General features: G+C 48.0%; 1 protein-coding gene across 3 annotated transcripts in view; it reads left to right on the plus strand.

Annotated features, from left to right (window-relative positions):
- Positions 1-18,462, plus strand: part of ADD2 (adducin 2) — a 111,720-nt gene that overhangs the window by 85,602 nt on the left and 7,656 nt on the right. For all 3 annotated transcript variants that reach the window (XM_050754413.1, XM_050754415.1, XM_050754414.1), the window contains exons 11-15: positions 3,654-3,911; positions 5,049-5,168; positions 6,048-6,137; positions 8,108-8,255; positions 9,926-10,054. In XM_050754413.1, coding sequence (XP_050610370.1) covers positions 3,654-3,911; positions 5,049-5,168; positions 6,048-6,137; positions 8,108-8,255; positions 9,926-10,054 — 745 coding nt within the window. The remainder of the gene's footprint in view (positions 1-3,653; positions 3,912-5,048; positions 5,169-6,047; positions 6,138-8,107; positions 8,256-9,925; positions 10,055-18,462) is intronic.

Below are 18,462 nucleotides of genomic sequence, written 5' to 3' on the forward strand. Positions count from 1 at the left end.
CTAAAGAAAAAAAAAAACAAAAACAAAAAACAAAAAATTAGCTGGGCTTGGTGGCACACACCTGTAGTCCCAGCTGCTCGGGAGGCTGAGGCAGGAGAATTGCTCGAACCCGGGAGGTGAAGGTTGCAGTGAGCTGAGATTGTGCCACTGCACTCTAGTCCGGGTGACAGAGTGAGACTCCATCTCAAAAAACAAAAAAGCATAAGAGGTATAAATATTTTCACGCCTGTAATCCCAGCACTTTGGGAGGCTGAGGCGGGTGGATCACGAGGTCAGGAGATCAAGACCATCCTGGCTAACATGGTGAAACCCTGTCTCTACTAAAAATACAAAAAATTAGCCGGGCGTGGTGGTGGGCACCTGTAGTCCCAGCTACTAGGGAGGCTGAGGCAGGATAATGGCGTGAACCTGGGAGGCAGAGCTTGCAGTGAGCTGAAATCGCACCACTGCACTCCAGCCTGGGCAGCAGAGCGAGACTCCGTCTCAAGAAAAAAAAAAAAAGAGGTATAAATCTTTTAAAGGAAAGGAAATTATTATTTACAGATAATGTGGTTACATGCTTATAAAGTCCAAAAAAAAATCAACTGAAAAAAATATTAGAAATAATGAGAATACTTTTATAACCACCTGATGGGTTCTTCCTGCCCATTACACAAGCAAAATCATTTCACAGAGACCATGGCATTACAGTAAAGAAAGAGTTTAACTGATGCGAGCCTGGCCACACCATGCAGGAGATAGACTCAAATCAATCTCACTGAAGCCTCAGAGGTTAGGGATTTTTCAAAGGGGGTTTTTCAAAGATTCCTGGTCTTAAACTCTTGGGCTCAAGTGATCCACCTGTCTCAGCCTCCCAAGGTGCTGAAATTACAGGTGTGAGCCACTGTGCCAGGAAGATTCAAAGATAGTTTAGTGGGTAGAGGGCTAAGGTATGGGTACTGCTGATTGGTTGGGGATACAGTTATAGGAGTGTGGAATATGGTGCTTGTGCACTGAGTCTGCCTATGGGTGGGGCCACAGGACTGACCGAGTCCCAGTTGTCAGAAATGCAAAAGCCTGAAAAGATATCTCCAAAGGCCAATCTTAGATTCTACAATAGTGATATTATTTACAGGAGTAACTGGGGAAGTTGTAAATCGTGTGACCTCTGGAATAATGGCTGGTAATTATTTAACTATGCCTACATCTTAGAAAATTCAGGCCCCTTTCCTCTTCCTAACTTGGTGGTCTTTCATTAGTTTTACAAGGGCAATTTAGTTTTTGGGAAGGGCTGTCATCGTTTACACTATAAACTAAATTTCTCCTGAAGTTGGCTTGGCTCACATCCAGGAATGGGCAAAGCCAGCCAGCTTGTGAGGCTAGAAGCAAGACAGAGTCAGCCGTGTCATATCTTACTTATCTTACTGTCATAATTTTGCAAAGGTGATTTCAGTTTAAGGTGGTCAATTATGCAAATATGTACAAAAATCAGAAGTTTTTGTGTCTTAACATTAGCTACTTTGAAAATATAATAATGGGAGAAAATAATCCTATTTGCAAATGGAGTACAATCATAAAATATTAAAAAGCAGAATCCATTTTTTAAAACCATAAAACTTTATTAATAGACATCAGAGAAAACCCGAAGTCAGTGAAGAGCTATAATTTATTCTTGGTTAGAAAGCTTCAATAGGGTAAAGACGTTACTTCCCCAAAATTAATCAGTAAACTCAATGGATTTCTTTCAAAAATGAGGGAAGATACAAGGACTTGACAAAATGCCCTTCCATGTGAAATTCAGGATGGCTAGGACAATGTTACAAAAATAAAAGTAATTAGGAATACTAATTCCACCATGACAAAGTGTGATAAAACTTTAGCAACTAAATGGCATGGCACTAGCAGAATGGACGTGCAAAACAACGCAACAGCTTAGAGAATCCAGAAATAGATCCAAAATATATGAGAATTTAACACAGGAAAAACAGGCACTTTATAAATCAGTAGGGGAAAGATAGACTACTTGCCATCTGGGAAAGAAAACTGAGGCAGATTGCTACTTCATTTATTTCAACAAGATAAATTCCTGGTTTATCAAAATGGTAAACATAAAAAGTGAACTCATAGGGATATTAAAAAACATAGATTTATGTTTTTGATACCCTTGTGTTAGGGAAGACCTATCAAGCACAGCAGAAAAGTCTGCAATCATGACAAATATTGATAGATACGATATTAAACAATTCAAAATGTGCATTTTTATAAACCACTCCCCCGCCATAAACAAGGTAAAAGACAAAGTATGGAGGCAAATATTTTCACCATCTATGATAGTGAAAAAATTAATATTCTTAATTTACAGAGCTTACAAATCAATGTGAAAAAGAGAAACATCAATAGAAAAATGGGCTGAAGCCGGGCACAGTGGCTCAAGCCTGTCATCCCAGCACTTTGGGAGGCCAAGACGGGCATATCACGAGGTCAGGAGATGGAGACCATCCTGACTAACACGGTGAAACCCCGTCTCCACTGAAAAAAAATACAAAAAAACTAGCCGGGCGAGGTGGCGGGCACCTGTAGTCCCAGCTACTCGGGAGGCTGAGGCAGGAGAATGGCATAAACCCAGGAGGCAGAGCTTGCAGTGAGCCAAGATCCGGCCACTGCACTCCAGTCTGGGCAACAGAGCGAGACTCCATCTCAACCAAAAAAAAAAAAAAAAAAAAAAAAAAAAAAAGAAAAATGGGCTGAGAACATAAACAAATTTACAAAGGAAAATAGTTAAGTAGCCATTATATGTAATTGGAAATATCATTTTACTAGTATCAAACATACATGGACACACATGCGTATGCATAGAGATAAGACTGGAAAGGTTTTTAGTGGTTGTCTCTGGAGTGGGAGTTTGCATAAAATTCAGTTTTTTCCTTATTTCTTTATTTCCCTTAATTTTTCTACATGGATCTGTGTTTCCTTTATAATCAGAAAGATACCTTAATGCCATTTTAATTTAAAAATAAAAGAAGACAAGGAGAGTTGAATATTGCTCCAACAGCTGCCAGGATTCCAGAATGTTTGTTCTCTCCAAGAAGCAGTCAGCTCCAGCTTTGAGGGACGTGGCCTTGCTTAGGAGACAGGAATGTTCTTGAGTCTGCTTTCAGGGTTCTTAGAAGGAAATTGTTAAGAAGCTTCAGAGTCAAGGAAAGGAGGGGTGACTGGTAAATCATCTGGGAAGTTTTTAAAGATCCTGTAGCCCAGGCCACGCCGTGATCTGATTAAATGGGCAACTCTGCATCAGGGCCCAGACGTCAGTGTTTGTGTGAAGCTCCCCCAGTGATTCCAGTGTGCGGCCAGGGCTGGGAGCCACTGGACCAGAGGAAATCTATGGCTCCATTTGGATGAGGAGCTCTGTCTGTCTGGTCCACAAAGGTCTAGGGATTTTCTCAGCCCAGATCAGAGGACTTGTTGGGGCAGAGAAAGAGAGGGGTTAGGGGACCAGGAAGAGGGAACAGTTCTGAAATATACCAGAAGAGTGGAAAGCCTAGATTGTTTAATGGAGATTTGGGTTTACATGAAGAGTCCTTTAAGCAGATGGAAGGAAAGGTGTGTGTGCGTGTATGTGCATGTACAGGCCTTTTTTCTCACCCCATAAGTGGTTCTGTTTTTGTCCTTTTTAGGGCTACAGAACGGGCTACACGTACCGCCACCCCTTTGTTCAAGAGAAAACCAAACACAAAAGTGAGGTGGAGATTCCAGCCACGGTCACAGCCTTCGTGTTTGAGGAGGATGGTGCCCCAGTGCCCGCCCTGCGACAGCATGCCCAGAAGCAGCAGAAGGAGAAGACCCGCTGGCTCAACACGCCCAACACCTACCTGCGGGTCAATGTGGCTGATGAGGTCCAGAGGAGCATGGGCAGCCCCCGACCCAAGACCACGGTAAGGGGGAGCCCAGGACACACCCGGGCAGAGAGGGGCAGGCTGCATTTGCAGGATGAAGCAGCTTTAAAACAGGAACAGAACAAACCTCTCCTGCCCCAGGTTAGTAGCATCCTCTTTGGGCTTCCTATTTGGCCTCTGGGAGCAGCTGCTCAGGCCCACTGAGCCCCTGACCGCTTCCTCCTTGACCTCTGCCTGAGTTTTTGGATCTAAGGAGCAGATTTCTCCAGAAGGCAGTTGGGCCAGGCACATGACGCAGAACCAGTTGGTTTGTGTTTCTTTCTCCCACATCCACAGGGGGCTTCTGGGAAATTCAAGGGAGGAGCATTTAACATTGGGACTTCAGATCTGATGCAAGTCCAGGAGGCGGGCTGCACAGCCACTTCTATGAAGTTACCTTTTCTCTCCCTCTCCCCACCCACAGGCTGTCAATTTCTCTTTAACATAAAAGTAGCCAATAGCCAAACAGAATAGCTCTTCATAAAACAATATGAAGCTCTCCACGGTGGCTCATGCCTGTAATCCCAGCACTTTGGGAGGCTGAGGCAGGCAGATCACGAGGTCAGGAGATCGAGACCATCCTGGCTAACACGGTGAAACCCCATCTCTACTAAAAATACAAAAAAATTAGCCGGGCGTGGTGGTGGGCACCTGTAGTCCTAGCTACTCAGGAGGCTGAGGCAGGAGAATGACGTGAACCCGGGAGGCGGAGCTTGCAGTGAGCCGAGATCGCGCCACTGCACTCCAGCCTGGGCAACAGAGGGAGACTCCGTCTCAAAAAACAAACAAACAAACAAACAATATGAAGCTCTCCAAACTCAAATCAAGTTACCTAATACTGAAGCCCAAATGTTTGCCTGTGTGTCAAAGCTGTTTCCCAAGGTTCTGACCCCGACTCTTGGACGTTCTTTATAGCCGACCTTTGGCCTGAGGGCCTTCATTGGTAACTGGGTCATCTGTTGCCCTTCTCTGCTCCTGGAGACAGACATCAAAGATGCCGAAGAAGAGAGAGTGTCTATGAGTAGGCTTGCTGACCTTCCACGCAGGCCATTGGGCCCAGATCTCATGGGTGGACCACCAGGGAGGATGCATGGGCCTGTTCCCTCACCTCAGCCCCATGGCCTTGTGTTTGTACAGTGGATGAAGGCTGACGAGGTGGAGAAATCCAGCAGTGGCATGCCGATTCGCATCGAAAACCCAAACCAATTTGTGCCTCTCTATACCGACCCCCAGGAAGTGCTGGAGATGAGGAACAAGGTAAGTGGAGGCCGTTTATCCCACTCTTTCTTCTCCCACATTGGGGGTCTCAAGTCTCGCAAACGGGAGCTGAGTTCCCAGGATGTGCCTGACTTGCTGACATCTCACAATCTCACATGCCTCACAGGAGAGGGAAACTACCATTGACTGACCATGGCCCAGGTGTCGTGCTAAGCGCCGTACTCATGTGGTCCCGTAACCCTTTACCTAGAGCGGGGCTTGGTTTACACATCTGCTGTGTCTGAAAGGCCTGCCCACAAACTGAGTTTTAATGAATTTTATACCATTTTCCTTTTGGTTTATTTGCAATATTTCAATATCACTGTGTTTGTTTCCGGACCTTTGCCTGACAGTTCACTTGAGTATATTTTTAATGTTACTTTAAAACTGCAGTTGTAGCAGGCACCTCTAACAGGTCAGATCACTCACAGGATAGTGTTGCAGTGTGTGGGCCTGGATACCCTACAGCACTTGTTGAAAGTTTAGATTCCTGGGTCACCCTCCTCTACCACCCTCCTTCCCTCTCCCCTCTCCCCAGACATTCAGATTCAATGGTGGGAGGGGGTGGGTGCCTAGAATCTGTATTTAAAACAAATTCCTCATGGGCTTCTTAGGATCAACTATGCCTCATTTTACTTTTCATAGTTTACAGCTCCTTCTGGTTTCATGAAAATCTGGTGCTTTACATAAATTGCTAATTCACCCTAGAACAGACTTGGAGGCCCCCCCTTAGACTGCAAGGATTGCATTATGATAGAAGACAGGCTCCCACACCGCTGGAGGACCTTTCCAGAACCCAGGCACACCAGTATGCCCCCTCCCAAACTCCACGCTGATCCCGAACAGCCAGCTCACTCTCCCTCTCCCCTTTCCACACAGATTCGAGAACAAAACCGACAAGATGTGAAGTCAGCGGGACCTCAGTCCCAGCTCCTGGCGAGTGTCATTGCCGAGAAGAGCCGAAGCCCGGTACAGCAGAGGCTGCCCCTGACTGGCGGGGAAACATGTTTGCCTTCGGGGTCTTCTGTGCCTGGGGCTGGGCTGCAGGACCCTTGAGTCCTCATACCCACCTTCCCCTGTGATCTTGGGTGCTGGTGCTCTTGCTGCAGAATGGAGGCCCACCTCACAGGGGTGCTGTGAGGACCAGGGAGGACAATGTCTGATGGCCCTGGTGGGCACTGGGCAGGGGAACAGCAGCCCAGCCTGCCCACAGGAGTGATGCGGCCAGCTTCCGTACCTCCTGCCATGGAACTCCACTCTGTCCTCCCTTACTACCCCATGAAGTGGGGACTCACAGGCTTGGGGCTGGAGACTCCCAGGTGTGCCCAGCCCTGAGTGTCTCTGACCTCTGTGCCTGGTATGATGTCATCCAGCCAGAGCTCTGGGAAAATGATCATGTACCCATAGAGAGGGGGCATGAAGACAAGACCTATGCTCCTATAGGATGGGAAGGGACAAGATTGCCCACACAAACCCACATTGAGTTAGAAAGTATTGTCATTGTTTTTGTGCTTGAGATAGAACAGTGTTTTGTCTAGTGCTTAGCAAAATGGGTGAAGTTCAGAATTCTGGCATGTGTTTGAAATCACCGCTGCTCCTTGCAAGGTAGCAATGGACATGACATTTTCCTTAGCAGTAAAACTCGGGGAAATACAGGAAATGTTCCTCTCTACAGGGCAAATTGTAGTGATGCAGTGATTTCAGATCAAGACTGCAGCCCACAGGGTGGGTGCCCGTTGGCAGGAGAAGTGCGAAAGTTGCATCATCACACCTTCCTCCCCTCAACCCCAACTCAGCCAAGATGGGGAACACTGAACATCCCGTAGGGTCAAGGATAGAAATAGCCATGTTCTGGGGGGAGGTGAGAGTTTAGTACAATAAGCAAAACTTAAAAAACAAACAAAAATCTCCCCTGCCATGTATACCAAGTGCTCTTCTCAGAGTCCCTCTTCTTGGGTTTTTGGTCTTGGATTCTCGGTTGACTCCGTGATTCCCTACATTAGGCCTGCTGTGGCCTCCCTTTTGGAAGGGGCCCAGGGGCCAGAAGACCTGGCGGGCCAGGGCAGGGAGGACTGGCAGGCTCCAGGCTCACCTCCCTTTGGCTTCACTCTCTTTGCTCCTCAGCTTCAGAGTGCTGCGTCCTCAAAGGCCAAGATGAGGATGCCAAATTAGGAGAAAGGGCTGTGGAGTCTGAATTTTAGTCCCTATCTTGGGCTGGAGGGGTCAAAGAATTCCTGAAGCTTATGCAAGGGCCGGCTGGTCAGCTCCTTGGAGCCAGGGGCTCCACAGAGGTGGCAAAACCCAGTGATTTTGCCACTATCCCTGCAGGGACCTGCGGTACAGGCAGGTTGAAGATCTGAGACTCAGGAACCTTGGCCCTTTTGTCACTTACGACTGTGTGCGAAACAGGACTAACAGTTTGGACTAAGAGCACTGAAGCTGCTGTGTGTTGTGCATATAACTTAATGCTGTGTGTTGTGGCTTGCACTGCTGTGGGGGCGGGCGGGGAGGGCAGTGATGGGGAATGGCTGGCATGAAGCTTGCTTGAGCCAATGCTATGCTTGCTGGGCTTTGGCTGACTGCCTTTGGGCCACCAACTGTATTTGCATAGTGATGGCTTGGAAGTGTCCATAGAAGGGATTGCAATAAAGGTGTGTCTTCCTTCTGCTTGGGAGCATCCTTTGATTTTATTTCAGGGGCAGACTGTGGACCCCCTATATTCATCCAGCCAGTTGCAAAAATCTGGGTCTAGGGGTGAGGTAGCAATGGGGAGGAATGAACAACCCCTACCCCGAGGCCCTGAGCTGTTTCCAAGGAGCTGCATGCCATGCTGTCCCTAGCAAGACCGCTTGCAGCCACATGAATCTAAAAGGAAGCTGGGGCCTGTGCCCCAACTGCGGCGTTCAGAGAGCGACACACCCTCTGTGGTTAACTTTCAGTCTACAGAGAGCCAGCTGATGTCCAAGGGCGACGAGGATACCAAAGATGATTCAGAGGAGACGGTGCCCAACCCCTTCAGCCAACTCACTGACCAGGAGTTGGAGGAGTACAAGAAAGAGGTGGAGAGGAAGAAACTAGAACTTGATGGTAAATGACCCTGAGGCACCCTTGCTTCTAAGTCCCCAGGGTGGAGGGGAGAGCTCAGGACCACCATGAGAGGACCTTCCTGCTTATCATCAAAGAATATATCTACCGTAGTTCCATTAATTGCAAAAATGCTCTTCATTGCTCTGTTCCTGACAGTTACTCGATTCCTTCATGACGTCACTTGACCCTCTCATAAAGGAGTTAATACTTGTAATGTGCTTAGAGAAGTGCCTAGAAATATGGCTTAGGCCAGTAAACACCAGATCAGTTTTAGCTATAATAATGATCATAGTCATCATTATTATTTCCCACCAGGTCTAGTATAAGCCTTTTAGCCTGGCAATCAAAACCCTCCACCAGCTGACACCTTTATGTCTTTTTCTCACTCCTTTATTTCAGAATCTTGAGTGAAGCCCATCTCTCCGTGTTGACTCCCAAATATTCACTCACAGTAGCTCATGTGCCCTTGTTCCTACCTTTGTCTCTTCCTGGCATGGTTCCCCTTCCTGGCTAGCCTGGTCAGTCATCCACACTTCTGGCTTCCTCTCAAACCCCTCTCCAGCTAGGAAGGCCACCCTGTCACCCTCTCTATTCCACCCAAATTGAGCTGCCCCTTCTCTTTGCTTCCTGACCACTTGGGGTCTGAGACACATAATTCAGCTTTTGGTTGTGTCCACCGGGCTAGACTGTCACGCCCTCAGGGCAGGGTCTTCTACCATCTCCCCTCCTCATCCCAAGTCAGCCACCTTCCTGGACACAAAGCAGGCACTTAAAAAAACCCTTGCTGGCCAGGCATGGCCTGTAGTCCCAGCACTTTGGGAGGCTGAGGCGGGTGGATCACTTGAGGTCAGGAGTTCGAGACCAGTCTGGCCAACATGGTGAAACCCCGTCTCTACTAAAAATACAAAAATTAGCCAGGCATGGTGGTGCGCGCCTGTAATCTCAGCCACTCAGGAGGCTGTGGCAGGAGAATTGCTTGAACCCAGATGGCAGAGGTTACAGTGAGCTGAGATCATACCACTGCACTCCAGCCTGGGTGACAGAGGGAGTCTCCGTCTCAAACAACAACAACAAAAACAAAAAATCCCTTGCTGGCTCGCTTGGAGCTCTAATGTGCCAACTGAAAAGCAAATAGAAGAACATGGCACTTTATATCCCTAGGGATTGCTTGGACAGAAAATGTAAATTTGATGAATTAAACAATAGTTACATGCAAAGAAATCATGGGTGTTTTTAAGGGGAGTCAGCAAAAAATAAATAAAGGGAGTTGGTGGTTGTGGGTCCACCTCTTACCTGTTGATGTGCTCTGTGCTCACAACATAAAGCTCCTGGCTGGTTCTCTTCAGAGACAGGACAGGAATGAGAGCCAGGCTCTGGTCCGGCCGTGTGCAAGTTCTCCTGCAGTGTTGTCCTCCACATCTGGAGTAACATATTGGTAGGTGTGTTTCGATGAAGGAAACATGACTCCACCCTCTCCCATTGGCCTTCCCAGGGAAGTAGCAGAAATCTAAAAAGGTTAGGGGGAGCAGCTAACTTCAGCCAGAAGGTTCATTATCAGCCAGAAGGATTGATGACCACATAGAAAACAGTAATTTTTAGAAGGCTTTATTTCCTTGATTATCTCTTCTCTATTTGACCTCTATCCTGAGGTGGTTTTCTGTTTTTTTCAGGAGAGAAAGAAACTGCCCCAGAAGAGCCTGGCTCACCTGCAAAGTCTGCACCTGCTTCTCCGGTGCAGAGCCCAGCGAAGGAGGCAGAGACGAAAAGCCCTTTTGTCTCTCCTTCCAAGTCTTTAGAGGGTGAGTCCAGCTGAGCAGGCTGGGAGGGAGGGAGAGGGGTGCATCTGCAGGCTGGGAAGGTGCCCTGCCTTCCACCCGTGTTGCTCCTAATCTGAAAATCTTTCCTCTCTGCTATTTCTAGGGAATCAGAAATAGGGGTTATCGAGTTTCACGTTGTTTCACTCACAAGCTGTAACACTGCACCTTGCAGCTTAAACCCAGTGTAAGCAATGAAGAATAAGTGGCCCCTGGCTCCTTGCCTCAACTCAGACCTGGCTGGGGCTGTTAGGCCTTTCCAGATGCACTAGCCCCTTTCTCAGACTTTAACGTGTATGGGGACCGTGTGGGGATCTTGTGAAACTGAAGATTCCACTCATTAAGTCTGGGATGTGGCCTGAGAGGCTGAATTTCCCAGGTGAGGGTAATGATGTCATACTCAACCTTAGCGGTACATTGGAATCACCTGGGGAGCTTTAACAGGCTTGATCCCACTCCCAGCTTTTCTGAGTTAAGGAAAACTCAGAAAAGTCTTCAGTCAGGTGGATTGAGGAGTACAGCCTGGAGTTTTCACATCTCTAAAGTGTGGTCCAGGTTGAAAACAGCTTCAGTAGAGAGATACTAGCTTAAAGAACTGAGTTCTAGGCCCAACTGAACTGCTAACTAGTAATAACTGCTAATTTTAGCAAATCAGATAGCATCTCTGTGCCTCAGTTTCGTTGACTGTCAGATGGGGCTCCTAATATATTCCCTTTTCATACATGTATAAGGGAAATGTAGGTGAAAACATACTTTGAAAGAGTAAAAGCAGGACTTAAATAATTTAAGATGCTATTATGGTTATGGTTAATAATATACATAAAGTGGATAAGAATTATAGTTCCTGGCCACCTAAATCGTAACAGTATCTTTACTTAGCTCCTGGAATCACTCCAGGGCATGAACACTCCATCTCAGGTCCCCTGGACACCCCCACCAGACAGAGCCGTCCTACTCTCCAGAGAGCAGCAATATAGTGGCCTATTGGAATCTTCTCCCTCTGGGGTAGAACGGCCACACATGTGGATTCCAGTAGAATCCCCAACCCTGAGCTCCCTCCACAAGCAAACTACTGCCTCATGTGCAGCGTTGCCAGAGGAAACCCATCTGCTTGAGGCCAGAGCCCAAGCGGATGTCCCCCAACTGTTGTGTTCATTGTGTCTCACCGTGGTGTTGTCAACCTGTCTCCACAATGTCTTCCTTTCTCTTCCCATTTGTGCCTTCATCAAAGGAGTTTCCTCCGATTCTGAATACTTGTCTCTGTAGTAAGTATAGACAGGCTGTTTACTAACTCACCGCAACCCTTGCAATGGGGGAGGGAGGATTTTTTTTTTTTTTTTTTCCCAAAAGAAATAGATTTCTCCCCATGTTTTTCTTTTGCGACTCACAACTCTGCCTTTGGGAAGTTTCCTGGCTGTAAAATTCATGGCCAATTCCACATGCACTATGCATGGATTAGGCTTCTCTATGGGAGATGTGGATATACACACATAGGCCACACACATACACAAACACACAGGCACACACGCCCAGAAGCAATAAGCTCCCAAGAGTTTGCAGGCAGTAGGGCCAGCTCGCAGGCACTCCCGGCGGTAGAGTGCTTATGGCTGTCAGGCGCTCACTCTTCCTAATGCACGGGCACCTTGAAGGAGCCTGTTGCCTCATCTAGGTTTTGGGCTAGAGCCTGAACTGCGTTATAAGGATGCATAGAGGGCCTGGTCTGCTAGGGTCTTTAGGACATGTGTTCCAGCCGCAGGAAGGAAATCCAGGGCTGGAGAGGAGGCTCATGGAGGAGTGGGACAAGGGCCAGGAGGGGTGTGCAGTGGGTGGGATAGCTGTTTACCCACTGCCTGACATTTTACACCCTATAGCAGGATTTTTCATTCTTCCCCTGGAGGGGCCCACTGTTGAGTTGTTAGAAGAGTTGTCTTGAAGACACTTCCCATAACCCACTTCCTGTAACAGACAGAGCTAGGGAGCATGGCACCTTGGAGCAGACCCTGCATGACGAGGACACAAGCTGTAGTTGGGTGGGGAGCCTGGTGCGAAGCCTTGGCCGGGCTGCTCACAGGCTTGCCCAGCTCCTAGGCAGACAGAGCTGACCTGCCATGCAAGTCTCTGCTGTTTCACATCTAGCCCACCCATCAGATCGGGGATGGCTTTTTCCAACCATTTGCTACCATGACCTCAAATCCTCTTACGCTGAGTCACTTCAGTGTCACTCCTCATCTGTCTACCTGATTCCTACCCCATCAGCCTCTTTGAAGGCTCGCCATCAAAGAGAGCCTTTGCATCTGGCCATCTGTGCTATAACCTTCTCTTTAGCTCCTGTCGGACCTTGTCCCAGCTCACCTTATCCTCTGCTGAACCCTCAGGGCAACTGGCTATGCCTGCAAAGAAATAGCCCTGTATTTGATATCACATGATCAGTTCTGCCACTAACTAATGTAGCCATCTCAAAGAAGTCATTTAAAAACACTGCTGGACGGGAATAACATGAATCTTTGCCTTTCCTAACCCACAGCATGTTGTCAGGATAAAATGAGCTACTGAATATAAAAGTACTTTGTAACATGCTTTACGTAAGTTAGTCCTTTTTATCTACCATGTTCTCCAAATTGTAAGAGCTAATACAGCACTTGATGTTTTAAGCCACTAAGTTTTAGGGTGGTTTGTGATGCAGCAATAATATTTGGTTAAGTCATGGTGAAGAATAAGAACTAGTATTACGGAAACTGGTTCTTTTGTGGGTTGACTGGGGTTGATGGGGCTTAGCTGGATGATTTCTGATTGATGTGATATCCGCGGAGGGCTACAGTCAGTAGGGAGCTTGACTAAGCTGGAACTTCCAAGATGGTGCACTTACATGCCTGGTACCTCAGCAGCGGCAGCTAGAAGGCTGGGCTCAGCTGGGACACTGAGATGACTGGGTGTCTGTCTGTCTGTCTGTCTCTGTCTCTCTCTCTCTCTCCCTCTGTGTGGTCTCAGGGCCCACCCATGCGGCCTCTCTACATGTTTTCCATCAGGGTAGTTGGACTTTATACATGTTTGGTATAAGGCTCCCAAAACTGTGAAAATAGAAGTTGCTAGGCCTTCTTAAGTCTTTGGCCTGAGGCCTGCTCTGTGGCACTTCTACTGCATTCTATTGGTTTTGCCAGCCACAGGGCCAGCCCAGATTCAGTGTGGATACCCGGAGGGATAGTTCATTAGGGTCATATGTGCACACAAGCTGTACCAGATACTGAAAGTATATTTGAGTACTTAGAGGAACATTTATATCCCAGCTGTGGTGAGTGGATGGGAGGCACAGAGTCCACTGCATCCATTTATGAGAAGCTCTACTTTCTTTTTTATCAGCAGTACTCTAGGTTTGGGGGTAAGTAAAAGTCGCAGAAAACATAGCATTCTAAACTTACGTTTCTCAATGTGTGGCCAATGGGCCTTTTGTATCAGAATTACCTGGGGACTTGTTAAAAATATCTATTTCTTGGCCCACCTTCTGTTTCAGTTTATTGTGAGGACAACACTAGGAAGCTGCATTTTTACAAGCTCTCTGGGTGATTCTTTCAGACACTGATGTTTGAGAATTTAAACCCAGACAGAAACTCTGTTGCAAACCTCTCTGCATGGCCAGCATCCAGCTCAATGGTCAGCCATGGGCAGCTCAGCTTGTTGCTCTTCTTCCTTTGTGCTCTGTTCTTTGAGCACCTTTGGGCCTTTTTGACTGTTGCTGCATGAGTGCTCAGCCTTTGTGTCAACATAGAACATGTTTTTTTTTTTTCAAGGTCTTTAATGAATCTCTCTATGACCTCTCTATGCAATGGTATGGCACTACCGTTTCAACAGGGAAATAAAAGCAGTACATGGCAGCGACCAATTCTCCATGCATTTGGAATATAGGTCAGGATCTGTCAGATTGACCTTGTGTTCAGAAGTGCATCAGCAAATCCTGTTTCTAGGCCCTCCACTGGTGTCTTCTCTGCTGCAAAGAGAAGACTTCTCAAAGCTGGGGGGCTTGAGGCAAGAGGTCATGTGTTTGAGCCTGAGATGTCAGCAGGCCAGGGAGGAAAGGCAGCCTTGCTCCTTCAGTTACGCAAGGTCCATATTCCTTCTCCATGTCTTTATCGCAGTGCACGGCCACAGAAGAGCCCAGCTGCTGAGCTGATGCAAGGCACCCTCTGTTGAGCCTTCAATCTGGCCTCACTTGACAAACGTCAGCAGCAGTAAACATGGCTTGAACATGTTGTCACTGAGCTGCATGATGATTGTCAGAGAAGTAAAAGACAGAGTTTCTGTCATGAACAGTGTACTTGGGTGATGAATAGACTCTCAAAAGAAAAAAAGATAAATGACACATGCAAGTGTAAAATGAATATATGAGCAGTGGGTTTAGAGGAAGGCGAGCTCATTGTCCAATGTCAGGGGAGGCTGTCCAGATACAGTGTGGCTTGAGCCAGACCTTGGATAGGGACAGGCTTGGAGCGGCAGAGAGGAGTGGAATGGGTTGTGCAGGGGTGGTACCTAGGAAGCTGGGGGAGCTGGCATTCCTGGAAGGGGACTGTATTAGGCTTCTCCAGAGAAACAGAACCAACAGGATATGTAGAGGGATAAGAAGAGACTCCCTAGGGGAATTGCCTCATGTGATGGTGGAGGCTGAAGAGTATGTTGTCTCTAAGCTGGAGAACAGGACAGCCAGTGGTGTAACTCAGTCTGAGCCTGAGGCCTGAGAACCAGGAGCTCTAAGCCTGAGGGCAGGAGAAGATGGGTGTCCCGGCTCAAGAACAGAGAGAATTTGCCCTTCTTCCACCTTTTTGTTCTATGTGAGAGGGCCTAAACAGATTGGATGGTGTCCAAACATGTTGGTGAGGGCAGATCTTCTATATTCAGACTTCTGACTCAAATGCTAATCCTGGACGGGCGCGGTGGCTCATGTCTATAATCCCAGCACTTTGGGAGGCTGAGGCTTATGGATCGCCTGAGGTCAGGAGTTTGAGATAAGCCTGGCCAACATGGTGAAACTCTGTCTGTACTAAAAATACAAAAATTTGCTGAGCATGGTGGCATGCACCTGTAATCCCAGCTACTCGGGAGGCTGAGGCAGGAGAATCGCTTGAACCTAGGAGGCAGAGGTTGAGCGAAATTCCATCCCCCCCCCCCAACATGCTAATCTCTTCTAGAAGCACCCTCACAGACACACCCAGAAATATTATTTTACCAACTATGTGGGCATCCCTTAGCCAGTCAAGTTGACGCATTAAAATTAACCACCACATGTTCGTTGGTGGCCAAGAGACAGCCAGTGGTTGGAGGCTGTGGGCTAGTGAGAAATCAAGTTGGAGAGGCAGAGTGTCCAAACCAGCTCTGCACCTCCCACAGAAGCCCCCTTCCTCTTCCAGCCTCTAGAAGCCTTTTAGTCCTTTGTCTCCCAACCCACAGGGTCTGGGTGTGGGCCCTGACTTCTGAGTCTAGTCTTGCTGCTGCCACCTGTTCTCCCAATGCCTCCTGTCTCTCCCCCAGCTTTCCAGTCACCATCGTTGGACACAGCCCCCATTTTCCAACTTCTGCCCCACTCTACTCACTCCCAGAATATCCCCTATTCCCAGAGCTCCAAGTTCCCCCCATTCAGGAGACAAAGTCAGAGGTTCTTCTTAGAAGAGGCTAGAAGGTGAGTTCCCATCTGACCCTAGTTCCTGGGGCCTCTCCCAGCCTGGTCTTCAACCTGTTGACAGAGGAGGGGTCTAGGCTATCAGAGCCTGTCCTCAGTACTTTCCAGGGGCCTAACACATGTTGATTTCTGGAGCCCTGTCCCTTCTCTTGGCCAGTGGAACCCGCCAGTGGTCTCTGACTCTGTGGTTGAGGGAGTAATGACCTTAGTTAGGAACCTGGCTCCTCTAATCCCCATTTTCCATGTGTCATGACTCCTCAAACAATTCATGATGTGGAACCTCTCTGAATCATGGCAGATGCACTATCTGTCGCCCCCACTTTCTACATGGTGAGAAGAACCTTGAGTGTTGCTCTCCTGAACTAGACACACACCAGGGACTGAGGCTGTTGCTTAGGTTGACAGCAGAGCAGGTATGGGCAAAGGGACATGGATGAGGGGCATGGTTGAAGGATGCCATTGGAGCGAGGATACTTGTTGCTACCAGGCAGGAAATGACACTTGGACAGAAAGTGGGAGCCCCTCTTATCCATAGTTGTCTTCATGGAGCTAGAAGGCAAGTGCCCAAACCATCTCAGAGGACAGCGCCAAGGGTCAAGCTTGAGAAATGCATCCTAATGTGTCATTCAAGTGAAGGCCCTGCAGTGAGGGTCTAGGTTGAAGTTGCAGAGCCATGGAGAGCCAAGGAAGATGAGAGGGAAGACCAGAGCAGTAGGTACAGGAGACAAAGGCTAGCACTCAAGGCTGGTGCTCATTTACATGAATGGATCCAGTTCAGCTTAGAAGGCTCAGGCTGGGATAGACAAGAAAAGATTAGGTGATGTTATTAGCTTGGTTAGAATAAATCCATCCACGTATTCATTTATTTGCTCATGCCTTCAACCATTCATGGATCCCACAGACCTTTTCTAGTGCCTTCTGTGAGCTAGTAACATAGGTCATTAGACACAGTTTTGCCCTAATTTATTTCAGTTTAGAAGGGGGAGGAGATAGGCATAAAAAACAAGTGTGGGCTGGACGCAGTGACTCACGCGTGTAATCCTAGCACTTTGGGAGGCCGAGGTGGGCGGATCAAGAGGTCAGGAGCTCGAGACCATCCTGGCCAACATGACAAAACCCCATCTGTACTAAAAATACAAAAATTAGCTGGGCGTGGTGGTGGGCGCCTGTAATCCCAGCTACTTGGGAGGCTGAGGCAGGAGAATTGCTTGAACCTGGGAGGCAGAGATTGCAGTGATCTGAGATCCCACCATTGCACTCCAGCTCTGGGTGACAGAGCAAGACTCCGTCTCAGGGGGAAAAAAAAAAAAAAAGCGTGATCATTTTGAAGTTGCTAGGATGGAAGTTTAGAAAGCAGAGGCAGAAAGAAAGGAGTGATAAACTACCTGGAAGTGGGAATGAGGATCAGGAGAGACTTGAAGGAAGAAGTAACACTCAAGCTGATTCATTATATGGAGTGAAGGCTGGGGACACAGAGGAGAGTGAAGGGCCTTCCAGAGGGGAACGGGCTGGGATGACAGTAAGAGGTCCAGGGACCGGCAGCTTGATATGGCAAAAAGCAGGCGAAGTGGGAATAGGAGAGTGGACAGAGAGATGGTTGTGTCCAGCCTGGTTTATGGCACTCAAGAGTACTGCCAGGTGATGGCCACAGGATTACGTGGCAGAACGGGAGAAGAGGCTGGATGAGGATGACAGGACATGGGCTGGGCAGTGGGAAGACTGGGAGCAATGGCCAAAGTCTTTGGTACCAATAGGGAGCTGGTGCTCCACAGTGGTCTGGAGGGGCACTTTGACTTGCCTAGCAGCGTCAGGAGTTACGAAGGCTTTGTTACAGGGAGATCTGGCCCAGGGAGTTCACTAGTCCACTCTAACTGTCCTCAAGTTACCCCACTCTGTCCCATCCTCCATATAACCATGCACTTCCCCAGACTTCACCCCTGTTAGGATCCCAGGCTTTTCCTAATACCGAGTCCTTCACTCACTCTCTCTGTAACACTGACTATACCTTCCGCATCACCCACGATCTCATACAACCCAGCACGCCGGGTTCCTTCTTGTGATGTGGCAACACACACACACTGCATTCATATGTGCCCATCACACACGCACCACACAGGTGTGTCACATGCTTACTCACATTCACACCCTTGCATATGCTCATGTGTACTCACACACACTTGCACACACAAGGACATTTGTAGACACTCACTCCCACACTCATATACCACTCACTGTCAGACACACTGGTTTGCACATGCTCACACCACACACATCACACACTCATGCTCAGTCACACACACTCATGGCAAACACTCACTTGCATACTCAAACTTACACACACACACCACACACAACCTGCCCACTCACACACACAAACACACTTGCACACCCTCACACACACTCACTCACACATATACTTGTACACCCTCACACACACACTTGCACACCCTCACACATGCTTACTCACACACACTCCTTTCAGTTCCCATGGTGAGAAGAAACTGAACCGGAAGTTGGTAAGCCGAGGTATACCCACCATGGTACTGTGTTCTTCAGCCTTCTTAGCTGTACAGCGGGGAGGAGGGGCATCAGATGATATTTACCTTGCTTTCTACTTTTCAGTCTGTGGTTTTACAATCTCCCTGACTCTCACCCCATCCAGGCATCTGAAAGGTTGCGTGGAAGCAAGGTTGAGTGAGAGTGGGGAGGGGGAGAAAGGGTGGAAGGA

This window comes from Macaca thibetana, chromosome 13 (assembly GCF_024542745.1).
Source record: "Macaca thibetana thibetana isolate TM-01 chromosome 13, ASM2454274v1, whole genome shotgun sequence".
In the NCBI taxonomy this organism is placed as follows: domain Eukaryota; kingdom Metazoa; phylum Chordata; class Mammalia; order Primates; family Cercopithecidae; genus Macaca; species Macaca thibetana.